Here is a 13,362-nt window from a genome sequence, read left to right as displayed (position 1 = left end):
GGGGCTTGGGGTCTCTGAGGTGGGGAGGTGGTGAGATGGGGTCTTGGCCGAATGACTCACCCAATTCACACACACACCTCCGAACGTCCGACAGCTGCTGTCGTCAGCTGTGTGCGAGAGAGCCGCTCGTCTAAGCCGTCTTCTCTCAGCCAATAGAGGCTAGTTACCAGTTGCCAGTTACCAGTTACCAGTCAGTCACCAGTTGCCCCATTCCCAGCACGAAAACTGGTCGCTCTCCCAGCAGGGGATTCTAGTTATACCCATTTATTGAAATGTAATGGGGCATACTGGACTTGTGCCATTAAAATAAATACATAAATTGTGGGAACTCGTTCTGGATCTCTAAATATAAACAGCTCATCGTTGAACACCTAAATTATTACCTAGATCATTGGCCCGCTTAAATTAACAAGAAAGTATTAGGAAAGAGTTAGAATTCCGACTTTTCTAGGATTTTCCCTTAGAAGTTTAGTTGTGAGCATACGTACACTTGATTTACACCTTATGTACAGAGTATGCCGGCTTTGAAACTCGTTACCAAACTGTTTGCCAAGTTTTTCGTATGCTGAATGGGTGCCGCATTGCCAAACGGGCGAAACGGTACTTTTCGATTTATTGGCGGGGCTTTTGTCTTGTGCCACAGAGAAAGAGATGGCGATATGCAGATGGAGATGGGGGCAGAGGAAACATGATTGGGGGATTCAGACACATTTCGGCAAAAGCTGATTCATATCGGCGCTTTTGGCCGTTTTCCCAAACCCAATCCACTGTCATCCTCCCTCCTCAGTCATCCAGCCATGTATCCACCGACATCCGCTACTGTCAAAAAAATAGCGTTAATTAAAATGTATATTTCCTAAGCTCTTTTTGCCATGTCCGTGTTGATACACAGCGAGAAAGCAAGTAGTTGTTGGAAGTACAATTAGAACCACTGAATGGGTTCATAATTCATCTTGAAATCTCTATAAAAACCTGTGCGATCTGAATGAAAAACTTCGGCTTTGTTTAGAATTGAACAAAATATGTTAATGAGCCATCCGATTTTCTCTGTGCACTTATCTTTGTTAATTGGTACGACGGTAAAGTTTTGTCTCTGTGCTTGATTAATGCGTAATTTTGTATTGTTAATTGTGGCACACATTTGTTGGGTCAGGGGTGGGGTAATGAGTGGGGGGCATGGAGCCACTCCCACAGCTTGTCTACCGCGTAAATGGAGCGTGGCTCTGATAGATTAATGCGTTCGCCATGAGCTGTTCTGTGCCACAGCTGCTCCATTGTGCGCCACCACATCCACATGCAAAATCAATAAAACCCCAAGCTCCACAATTGCAGCTAGCTAGCTCATCGGGCATAATGTGCAATCCGTTGCTATTGTGCAGAAAACAATATAATTAAATTGGTATTTACTTCCCTGTATAGTCCACCCCACAAATAGACGCACAATGTGTTTTATATTCAAATGCTTTCAAATTTGTTGCACTTTTGTAATATACTTAATCATTTTACTTGTACTTTTACCACAAAAGTTCAGAAACTACTTAAACATTCCTTTTGTAAAAGTCATATACATATTTGCTTTAAATGGCATCGCCTTACTCTGAGTTGGTTAAAAATACTTACACACCACAAAAGACTTTTATTTGGCTGAATCATCCCATATTTACCACAATAATTGCGCGTGAAATATAGTCGCCAAAACTTTGAAATTTTCTTGTAACTTAGCGTTATATTCAAAGAATATATGTACATTCATGTTGTGCAGTCCTAATTGAATAAATTTCGAGTCATTTGGACGTTTCTGATTCTTTTTATTAATTTATGGCTGCAATTTTGTGACACCTTCATCAACAGAGTGAGATGGGGAATGAAATGATCATCAGTTTGAGCAAGACTAATTGAAAGCCACAACGAGCAGGCTGAAAACAACACGGAACAAAATGAATATTAATTGTTTTAAATAATTTTGAACTTGGCAAAGGCAAACGAAAGCGCTGATGGGGCAAACAGGCAATTTGACGAGCGTTCTTCCCTCCCGCTCTCGCATCGCCTGCCCATCTACGTATCTCAACTTGAATTTTATTTCGCTGACGAGCAGCTGTTTTATTGCCCAGTACAGTCGCTGAAATAAATTATTTTCATAAAATGCTAATTTCAAATGGAACAGATCCATAACGAGTTTATAAAAGCTGTATCCCTAATATACATAAAAGTAATGAATACTATCATGACTTTTTTCATGATTATAACCATTTATTTTCTTAACCAATATATCTAAAAAATTTTAAGTTAAATACAAAAAACAATGTTGCCCCCTAATGTAGGCTATGAATATTTAAAGCCAGCTGTAAGTGACAGTGGAATGGGTTAGCCAGGTTCCACTGTACACATGCCTCGCTTGTTTCTGTCGCTTTTTCTGCAGTCATCATCGACATCGCGATGGGACATTCGTCTGCGTCATTCGGAGCTGAAAAAAAGAAAAGAAAAAAAAAGAAGGGACAGAGGCTGCGAAAAGAACCGAGAGACGCGTGTTTGCATAACAAAATTTATGTGAGCTTCGTTTTATTTTTGCGCAATGTGCAATATGCAATATGCAATATGCAATATGCAATTTGCAATATGCGATAGGAAAGCTCGAATGCAAACTGCCGTTACCAATTTCATTCAAAGTGCAGCGCTAGAACGAGAGGGTGAGAGCGGGAGAGCGTCCGAACAGCTGATTTCTGTGGGTTCTCTTCTCTCTCTCTCTCTCTCGCTCTCGTTCTCGCCTCTAATGGCAATGGCAATGGCGCGGGCCCTCTCTCTCCCGCGCACACAATCAAAGCGCGCTGCGCCGCGCCAAAGGTGCGCGTCGCGACAGACGGACAGTCTTCTGATTCCGCTGCCGAACGGCGGGCGCACGCACGCAGTTAAAAAAAAGAAGAAAAGAAAAACAAGAAACAAAGGCAGCCCATGAACATTGCTAATAAAAACAATAAAAATCGGAAAATAATACGCGCAAAAACAATCAGAGATCACACGTTTCCTTCGGTTAACGGTACGCGTCATGTTCAACAAATGAAGCAAACTAAAGAAACTTAGGAAAACAACTCAAGTCCACAACTGGGTGAACTTCAAGTCAAAACAAAATAAGAAAACACGGCGACAAATTGTTCATCAGTCTGGTGATCACTTTTAAAAATGAACCAAAATGAACCTATTCATTTCCGAAGGCTAAAATGAACGCTTCGAAAGCAGTTATGTGTTTTGCCCAACGATAGCACATTTTATTTTATAGATTATACCTACCAATGCAAAGGAAATGTGATTACTATAGTGTGAAAGTAATGATTTGAATGGTCCAGCTTGGTCAGATTTGTTTTCTGTGCCCAAAAACGAACCACAACCGGCGTCTGTCTGCGTCAGCGTTAACGCAAACGTGAACGTCAACGACAAAGGCAAAAAGGCAAAGGCAGCTCCAGCGTTCGCGTCACCCGATTGTTTCAATGGACTTGAAAAACGCGTTCGACACCCGATTAACCGGCCCCCCGCCCGCGATTTAACCTTCAAATGAGTTTGTGATTTGTCCAAGTCCGCCTTCGAATGACGCCAAATTGTCTCTATTTCTTAGGTTTCTTTGCACTCGTTTTATTCGCCACTTCACCTCTGTGACAATTGCACTTCTATGTATATGCCTTATAAAGAATATCTATAAAGAGTAATTGGTTAATGTGTTGCTTCTGTAAACAATCGAGAAGCTTTCATCCCATCAAATAATCTTATCTTGAGTTGTGTCCAAAAAAGCTCTTGCTTTACTGATTGCACGCTATGATTGGCGCGAAAGGAAAATAATATTAATATGTTAAAACATTATTTTCATAAAAAATGTACTGATTGGCTTGGAATTTTGTAGTGCTGTGGTCTGTGGCTTATGACTCATATGGGCAATCTGGTGATCAGCAAAGACTTGGTCATAATCCGTGAAAAACACGAACGGAAATGAACTCACGCTATGCTGCTATGTGATAACACGATGTATCCCCAAAATGAAAAACTGATAAGCCCCACCTGTGTGCAATTGTAGATCGATTAGATTCCGATCGTTATCGATGGCACATCGCCCAATGGCAACAGGTTGGCTTGTCATTCACGGATTTCTTAATCGGCTTTACTACGATTTATTCCGTGCCTTTTCCCGTTTTTCCATTTGTGCCTCATGAATTCGGTTGACTCACGAATTGACATCGATCAAAGGAGGGCAGACACATCGCCAGTCTTTGTACTTGACTGTATATACATACATATGTATGTGCAAACGTATGTGTGTCTGCCCACCCCGCAATTGTGGTTAATTAAGCGCCCGATTTGCCATGAAAATTTATACGCACTTGGGGAAACCTTTCGATATTCTATTAATTGACCAACTTTTGCTTTTACACACTACGCTGCTTGCAAAGGTGTGCGGGTTCCTGGGCCCAATAGGCAATTACCATCCGTGCCAATCAAAATAAACAGTCCAGTTGCGGTGAGTGCGGTGCGGAATAAAACTGGTGTGAATCCAACTGGTGTGAATCCAACTGGATAAATGCACCGCTCGATCACATGACGTAATTCGCGCCCGGTTGAGTGGCCTCTAGTGCCGCCTCCGCTATTATGCATTCTGTATGAATATCTGGCGGGTGAACGGTTCCAACCGGTTCCAGATGCAGATACATTTCCCGATGCTATTGCATCTCAGAGATGGCAATGGCAAATTGGCGCCGAGATTGTCAATCTTGATACAGTAAAGTCCCCCTTAAGGCAAATCAAACTGTTGGTCCGGAGAATAAATCAAAGAATGTCGACTTTATCAGGTTTATACTCCTAAGACTATTTAAGAGATACTTAAAAGATCAGACTCAAGAATCAGAAAGGAAAAGCCCCCGCAAAAACAATATGCTGACTGGGTGTACTTCATTCAACTTATCTCGAACTCCAGTGTAATTTAACCCAGCTCTATTTGCGTCTTGGGCTCCAAAGAGTTGCTGGCCCACATTTGGCTTGTGCGGTGGCGTCTGGCTTTTATGTATGCCATTTACTTCAATAGCACCCAGAGCTATCGTGTATCAATGAGACGTTTATGTGATGCCATTATTCTGTCACGTTTCCATGCTCATTTCGGCAGTTGGTTTTTTTTTTTTTTTTTTTTTTTGTATTTCAGTTTCTGTATCTTGAACTGGGCCCTTTCGTCGCGAGTGTTGAACACAAAGAGCCGGAGTCAGACCACAACAGTGTACATATATTTTGCGGGAGACAGACCCCAAGACGGAGCTAGTTAGACAGGCCATGCTTATGGCCAGGCCATTACATCATCCCCATCATGTCATGATTGGGTTGACAGTCGACAAAGTTTGCGGTCAATTCAGGCAGTGAAAGCTCCTTGAGGCATCACAGGGAAACTTATAGAATTTAGTCACTTAAGTGGACTTAAATCTATATTTCTATAAGAGCACAATATGCTGAAATAGAAGGTCAAACCACTTTCCTTATAGGGCGACTTATGATTCCCAACTGGTTCTAGTTTGATTTATTTTCGGCAGTGTCGATACTAAATATTATATCTCTGAACATTTGGCACATAAATATTGTGCTGCTTACGCTAGATTCAAAGCAAAGGAAATGTTTTCTTTGAAGAACATATTCAAAGTCTGTCTGTCTAGTACGGCTAGTTGTTCTTCCTCGTTTTTCGCTGTATCTTATCAGTCGTTTATTGCTGTTCTTGTTGTTGTCTTTGGCAGTGTGTTTGGTTGTTGACTGCATTCTGGCTATTAACTTATCGTACGACTCGGCTATATCTCCGTCGCTGTGGTTGTTGTTACGGCAATTTCAACACCTTTGGCCACTTACACCGTAGTTACTTTCGACATCGTCAACAACAATAACCCCGCACGCCCTCACCCACATGGAGTCGCATATAGGCGGCTATAAAGCTAAATAGTTACACACAGTTGATAGCAGTTATGGAAAACCACTGTGCGGCGGAGAAAAGGGCGGGGAAAACGAGGCTCTCGTCTTCCATTGTCTATTGTCGTGGATGTGCCTTTGTTTCTGGGCGCAGTTTAGACATGGCCTGATATTAGGCAATATTTCCAACTACGTCTCTCGATGGGCTCCGTTTTCAATTCCATTTCGCTCGCTGTACTTCTGTAATAATCAGCAAATTTTAGTAAATCGAGCTATTTCCTCGATTTCAGCGTCATTATAATCAACATAAAGAGCTATTTCGTAATAGAAATATCAGAATAAACATTATTTGTTATGCCCACCATATGTGTGTCATACGGATGGAAATATTGCAAAAATCCTGGATAGATATCAGAGCAAAATGTGTAATTACAGCGATTAAAATAATATGCAGGCAAATGAAAATCATGGGTCGCAGAAATAATCATTTCAAATTATTTATTTAAAATGTAAGGCTGGATAATGAATGGGCGTACATCAGAGTCACGCTTTTGCCATACCAACTCCAACTTAAAATGTGTAATTAGCTAAATAAAATCGGAGGTAGCCACCTGAAACTTGAACGCTATTGTCTACAATTTTCGGGTGACTAGCGATTTTCGAGAATGATATGCATATGTGTATGAAAAGCAGCACCTACCTATTTACAATTAATATCTGGTGCGATGGGGCAACAGCAAAAGCCTTTTAATTGATAGATCAATATCACGATGATTGCTTTTGTGCGTAGCATATGGCGAGCGAGGCCTATCGCAATATTTTTGGGGGTAAATGGCACACGAGAGCGAAGTCGGGAAAGCCCGTGAGCTTATCTAAAATGATGGAGTTGCGGTGCGGCGGTGGGCGGTGGGAGGTAAATGGACATGTGTGTTCAGGGCCACTCTAATGGGGGCTCATATGGCCCAATTCCTAGTCCCTTCGCTTTGCCACCTCCCTGTGGTGTTGAATGTTTGGTGTTTGGGCCATATGCTTCGAATGGCCCGATGCGCTGAACAGAACAATAATAAATATAAGATTAGGTCAGGTTCTCGACCATTTATGGTGTATATGTATGTATGTATGTATATTGAATTCCCTTGGCTATTTTCTCCTTTGCCTAATTGATTCTTGGGCAGCGCTGAATATTTCAAAGTATGTTCGCAAGGTCAAAGCCAAAGCTAAACCCACCCACATTTAGCCACTCTTCGTGCCAATATGGAAATGATGAGTTCGAATTTCAATTCAATTCTATTTATCACCAATTTTTTATGCACCCATTTCGGCTATACATTTCCATTTCGATTTTTGTGGCCTTTAGTTTTTGGTTTTAGCTCGTCGCGTTGCGACGCCGCACGAAATGCGATATAAAATCCAAACGTGCAAATATATTTGCGGCCTATTCTGCGATGTGGAAGCGAGGTGGTTATGTGATAAAGGAAAAAAAGAAGAAATAATACGGGGTCTCCATAAAACGCTCATTTTATGCGGCTTGCATGTGACGTTCCAAGGAACTTCTTGTGAAATGGCAAGAAACCGAAAGAAGTCGACTTATCGCGCCACACAACACGTCACTTTGATTGGCCCAGTGTGTAAATTGTGTGTGCGAGCGTGTGTGGGTTAATGGTTTGTTTGCCAGTAGTTCCCATTCGATCGGTGGAGTAATAAAGTCGTCGCACGAATCGGTAATCGACTAAGAGCTTTTCCCAGTGAACGTGTTTTACAGTTCACCATCTTGAAAAATGTGTCACATGGGCGGAGGGTGAGAACTGGAAAGGGAAAGTCAACAAATCGAACATAGTTGGATTAAACTGGAGTTTTCATTAAACAGATGTACAAATTTAACAAGAGATTCCTTAGTGTTGTATTAAAAGGCTTTAGGGCACTGACTCACAAATAGAGTCCTTATAATGCCAACAAAATTACCTTTAAATGCTTACAAAAATGTAATAAGAAGTGCTCTTAGACTCTTTGTTATTCCAAATAAACGTTGAGTTTATTGTAACAAATTTAAAGTAATATTTCGCCATGGATCCAAAGGAAGTCCATATAATTTGCATGTTAGCTAGCGTGAGTGAAGGGTTAGATTGCAACCAAAAGCAGTGCACTACGTCCTTGATTACAGGGTACAGGGCGCGCCTTGAGTGCCGCAATCTTAGTGTGCCATCGCAGACTACATCCGGCCATTTAAATTGGGACCCGAGCACAATCCATTCACGTCGACCTTTCGTCGCCTCTGACCTGACACGCAAATTTGGTGCGACAGAAACGAAGGTGGCACAGATCGATGTGCGATGTGCAGGACTGGAGGAATGGAGGTCCTTGGCATTATTGGGCACTTGATGGAATAACTATTACTTAGAGTGCCACCGCTAATGCCCCATTCCCACCTTATGCCACTCCATGTGGCACTCAAATGCGGGCGGACTTACATTATGTGAGTGGAAAACTGAACGGGAAAGTCGGCTGTCTGTGGGTTACCTGTGCTCCACCAAGCCTCGCCGCCTCCCAGCAAATAATGGTGAACAAAACAACAAAAAGCGCACAATTGCCTGATATTCAAATGTACACACGATGACTATATATACTCGTATACAGTCCAATGCATGTGTACATACACATGTGCTAAGGCATTTCGAGTTTTATCAGCACGCTTCACCGATATCGTTCAGGAAGAACAGCGGGCGGTGGGTGGCATAATTATAATCACAACTAAGTTCATTTGTTTAAATGCCTAAAGAGTCGCATTGCCACCGTCTCTCCGGTCGACTGATAAATGTTTATTAAACTCGGTTATGCCCATGCGCACGGCCATTCGTGGGCTACGCACTTTTTTGGAGCTCTTTGCATAAATATAAACAGTATGAAGGCAAATATGAAAAGACCTGTTGATTCTTAGTTTTGATAAGCATTATGCTTCATATTCTTTTGTGTGAGCGGGTTTTGGAGCTGGCAGGAGGCACGTGATAGAAAAAGATGCGATGAACATGAAGTTTTTGATACAACAGAAATGTATATTAAGAATATATAATGTATAGATATTCAGAAATATTGTTGTTGTGACAGTAGTGGTTTTCCTGGAGTTCTAAAGCCTCTAAAACTCTCAAATAGCAGGGATTTCTGAAGGCTTATGAATGTCATGTATTTATGATATCAAGCAATTTGTAAATCTTGTTTTGATATCACCGAATACGCAGTTTTCAGGGTCTCAGGCTTTTCCTTCCTAAGCTATAGTAATGTTGTAAGGCTTCCGAACGCTTTATCTATCAATAAAAAAGTTCGGTAGCTCATAGGTTTTCACTGGGTGCTCAGGGACACTCTACGTGCTCTCTCCGAGTTCCACCGAATACCACGAGTTCTTTTTTCTGGAGCGGCCGGCGGGTTATGCTTTTCAAGCGATAACATTTGAAGCCAGTCACTTGGGCGCTACGGAGCTTTCCGTTTGGTTTGGTTCGGATCGGATCGGATCGGTTGGGTTCGTTTTTGGGCTAAATGTTTTCCCCACGGATCGCAGGAGGCAAGATGACCAAAGCAACGTAAAGAATACCAAAAAATGAAAGAAACTCTAAGCTCAAAGGTGCCAACAAGAATAGGAGTAACGTTTGTGTCTGAATCGGATCCAAAGAAAAAGCTAAAAAGTTCGCCATCAACTTCGACCTCAACGATATCAACGACAACCACAACAACGACCACCGCATCGCCCCCACCGCCGCAAACTTCTTATGTAATTAAATGTCTGTTGAAGACCGCTCGTTTTATGTGGCAAGTGACGACAATACCCTCTAAAATCGGTGATACCATTGGTACCCTGTACCGTTATGCTCAGGATTCAGTTGATAGTTTTCTATGCGTAGCTGGGTGAGACTCCTTCACAGAACTACTTCATCATTAAAACCCTGTTTATTAGCGAAACTCATAATTAGATTGTGATTTCCCCTTTGTATTTACAGCAAGGCCCGTCGCAAGGAACGCGATGGCGATCAAAATTCAACAGACACCAAATTGTATTTGGAGGAAAGTGTCCTAGAACGTAAATTACCTGAAGCTGATCTCAAAGCCCTAGTGGATCTTCCAGCTGGTTTGGACTACAATGAATGGCTAGCGTCACACAGTAAGTTTCAATGTCCCAAGTTGATTCAAAACCTAATAGTATAAGAACTTTACTCCTGCGAACGATACCCGTTGCCATTCACACTCACACTCACACCTCGCTAATTGAACCTCACGTGATTTTCGGTGCTTTCTGATTTCTTTCCAAATTGCCTTTATTTACTCACATCTGTCATTTGCCTCCATTGTTGGCAGCCTTATCGTGTGATTTACAAATGAGTTTAACGAGCCCCGTCAGCTGCTGTTTGGCAAAACTTTGATAGTCTAATCGCCAGTGGCTACGCTCGAGTGCCCCGATTTACGAGTCCTCCCCACGGTGCACTATATGCACATTATCGTCCAGCCAATGAACTTGAACAGAAGATTTCAGTCTGGGCGATAGCTGCAGTTCAAGAAGTGCAAGGCTTTGTTTCTGAAAGCGCCATATACTAGAAATGCAAGTAGAAAGATATTAGGAAAGTGCAGCATCTAACCGCATGAAAAAGCAACCTTGAGTTAGTTTCTTGCTGAGTAAAGCCACTCACTGCTTTAATCACATTTTAATAGACGTCTAATATCGTCCCAAAGCCAATATGCGGTGAGTCACATCTTAATTGGCTGGCTGCCCCGCCGCCTGGAGGGATCTTTTTTGGTTACATCATTGGTGGAGGAGAACGGAATCGATTTTGAGAAATTACATCATCTTGTAAATAATCTGTGTGCTGGGTGGCAGAATGCAAATTACACAGTGCTTTGTTGACTCAAATGAGGCAAATAATTGGCAATGTATCAGCAAATTGTTGCCACCAAAAGCGCCCGGGGGCATCAGAAGCAATCCCTCAGTTCTCCACTTGCTCCTCCATCGCTTTTTCATTATCATCATCCTGCCTTCGTTTTGGAAAAACAATCAAAGCCAAACTGTTTGTCGTGGGCGATGATCAGGGTCATTTCACGTCCTCCGATGGCGTCAGCTGCAAGTTCATATGCAAATTTAATATTTGAATTTGCTGACTCCTGCTTCCTTCCTCTGCAAACCCATCTTTGACTTGGGCTAAGCAAAGCGAGTTTGTTTTGCTCCAATTGTGCTGGCATTTCATAATGCAGCTCCTCCACTGACGTAATGGGAGTGCCACTTGTGCCAATATTGGGTCGGCATTGACCTTACCGGGTGGTTCTGCTCAATAAATGTCAACGTATGCTCACTGCTGGGCGTTCTTATCACTGGAAACCAGACACTGAAAGAAACTAATAAAACCCGCAGCCGTCTCACTTCGATGATAAGATTGCTTCTGCCTTGAAAGTAATCTGTGCACCAGCTTTTATTACCCGAAGAGTTTGCCATTATTTAGCAGGTTGTTGATCTTTAATTTCCACACACCCAACTGTATTAGTTATCATCTTATAATCCTGTTTTCTAAGAGCTTATAAGCACATGGTTCTAATCAATATTTCTCCGCTTCCTTTTGCAGCCCTCGCTCTATTTGAGCACGTGAATTTGGTCTATGGAACTATTAGTGAATTTTGTACACAATCCGGTTGCGCTGACATGACCGGACCCGGCAACAGGTGAGTCCTGATCAGATTTTTTGCTCAATCATGTGTCAATAACTATGTGTGTTTTCCTGATGGCAGAACGTACTTATGGTTCGACGAGAAGGGCAAGAAGACGCGCGTCGCAGCACCACAGTACATCGACTATGTGATGACGTTCACCCAGAAGACGGTCAGCGATGAGTCGATATTCCCAACCAAATACGCCAACGAGTTCCCCGGCTCGTTCGAGTCGATTGCGCGGAAGATACTACGCTTGCAATTTCATGTGATAGCGCATCTGTATGCGGCGCATTTCAGAGAAATCGCGCTGCTCGGCTTGCACACCCATCTAAATCTGACGTTCGCGCACCTCACCGCTCTGCACCGGCGCTTCAATCTGATCGACGAGAAGGAGACGGACGTGCTGCGCGACCTTGAGGTGGCCCTGCGCCTCACCGACGACACCGGTGGATGCCAGGATGCCACCTCCACGACGTCGTCGGTCCACGACCACTCCTCCGGCGATCTCCAGCATCAGGCACTGCAACAGCAACAGCAGCAGCATCAGCAGCAGCAACACCACAACAGCAGCAGCAACAGCACCTCCTCGGCGGAGGCGTTGCACGTCAATTCACAAAGCAACAATGGCAGCACATCCGCCTCGGCATCGGTATCCCTGATCGATGGCGATGCGGTGGCGCCGCCAATTTGCACGCAACCAGAGGCGGGAGCGGGCTGCAAGCCAGCGGGCAGCAGCGGATTGCTGGGCGGCATACTGGGCGACCTGACCAGCGGCGAATTTGGTGATACAACGCGCTACTGCACCTCGGCAGTTCCTCAGGCGGCGGCGGCAGCAGCGGGCGCGGGTGGGGGTGGGGTTGGGGTTGGGGCAGCGATCGGTGCCACGGATGCTGCCGCATTGAACAACGGCGCGGGCGCACTACTTTTAAACTTTAGCAACAATAATAACAATAATCATAATCTGAATCACCATCACCACCATCATCACCACCATGGCCACCATGGCCACCATCACGCGGCCCAGCAGCAGCAGCAGCAGCACAGTGGACTCATACAGTGCAATGCAGCAGGCGGCGGAGGGAATGCAACAGGGGTAGCCACTGGCGGAGCAACTGCAGCAGCGTCCTCGACCACCACGGCATAGTGGAGCAGTAGCCACGAAGAGAGCAGCAGCAGCAGCGGCAGCAGCAGCAACAGCAACAACAAAAAACATTAGAAATACTAGATTTACGCAAAAATGTTATTTAATGTTACTTCTATGATCCTAAAGTTGAAAATATTGTAAAAATAATAAAAAAAAAGAGAAAACATTAAAATGCATAAGCAGCTAATTGCAAACAACAAGCAGGCATTACATAACTGACACACAGCTACTAAGTTATTCAAAAGCTAATCGAAGTTGGCATCGTAGTTTCGTAACGTTGATTTAGATATGTACTTATTGTATAGAACGACAGAGAGAGCTGCAAGCATAGAGTTTAGAGTTGTCGCGTGCTTATGCTTTACACGTATTTTAACCTTTCTCTTCTGCAACAAATAAAATGTCCTGACTGAAGCCAGAGTGCAAATGCAAAGTCAACGCCTTCAAGGCAAACATAATAAAGAGTTTTGAACTGCTACAAAAGATGATAAGTGATCGATCGCTCTACAAAAATTATACAGCAACAGAATGCTTTCATTTTAGCTTGGTTTTCTTTAAGTATTGTTTAAAGCCAAACTTCTTACATTATTTACCTCAAGAAATACGTTGAATAAATCTAACCG

The 13,362-nt window shown here is 43.2% G+C and overlaps 1 protein-coding gene across 7 annotated transcripts in view; it reads left to right on the top strand.

Annotated features, from left to right (window-relative positions):
- The window catches only part of LOC6544459 (MOB kinase activator-like 2), a 38,218-nt gene extending 25,304 nt beyond the window's left edge, over positions 1-12,914 (top strand). For 5 of the 7 annotated variants that reach the window (XM_026977885.1, XM_015157717.2, XM_015157716.2 and 2 more), the window contains 3 exons: positions 9,906-10,066; positions 11,514-11,610; positions 11,677-12,914. In XM_026977885.1, coding sequence (XP_026833686.1) covers positions 9,906-10,066; positions 11,514-11,610; positions 11,677-12,742 — 1,324 coding nt within the window. In that variant the 3' untranslated portion in view covers positions 12,743-12,914. Of the gene's footprint in view, positions 1-2,794; positions 3,321-9,469; positions 9,814-9,905; positions 10,067-11,513; positions 11,611-11,676 lie in introns of those variants that run through there. The other 2 variants (XM_001972361.3, XM_026977886.1) reach the window with 2 other exon arrangements.
- Positions 12,915-13,362: the final 448 nt, after the last annotated feature.

The sequence above is a fragment of the Drosophila erecta genome, unplaced genomic scaffold (assembly GCF_003286155.1).
Source record: "Drosophila erecta strain 14021-0224.00,06,07 unplaced genomic scaffold, DereRS2 tig00000021-arrow-pilon, whole genome shotgun sequence".
NCBI classification, from domain to species: domain Eukaryota; kingdom Metazoa; phylum Arthropoda; class Insecta; order Diptera; family Drosophilidae; genus Drosophila; species Drosophila erecta.
The sequence above is the reverse complement of the archived record's forward strand: the minus strand, read 5'-3'. Positions and strand labels throughout refer to the sequence as shown.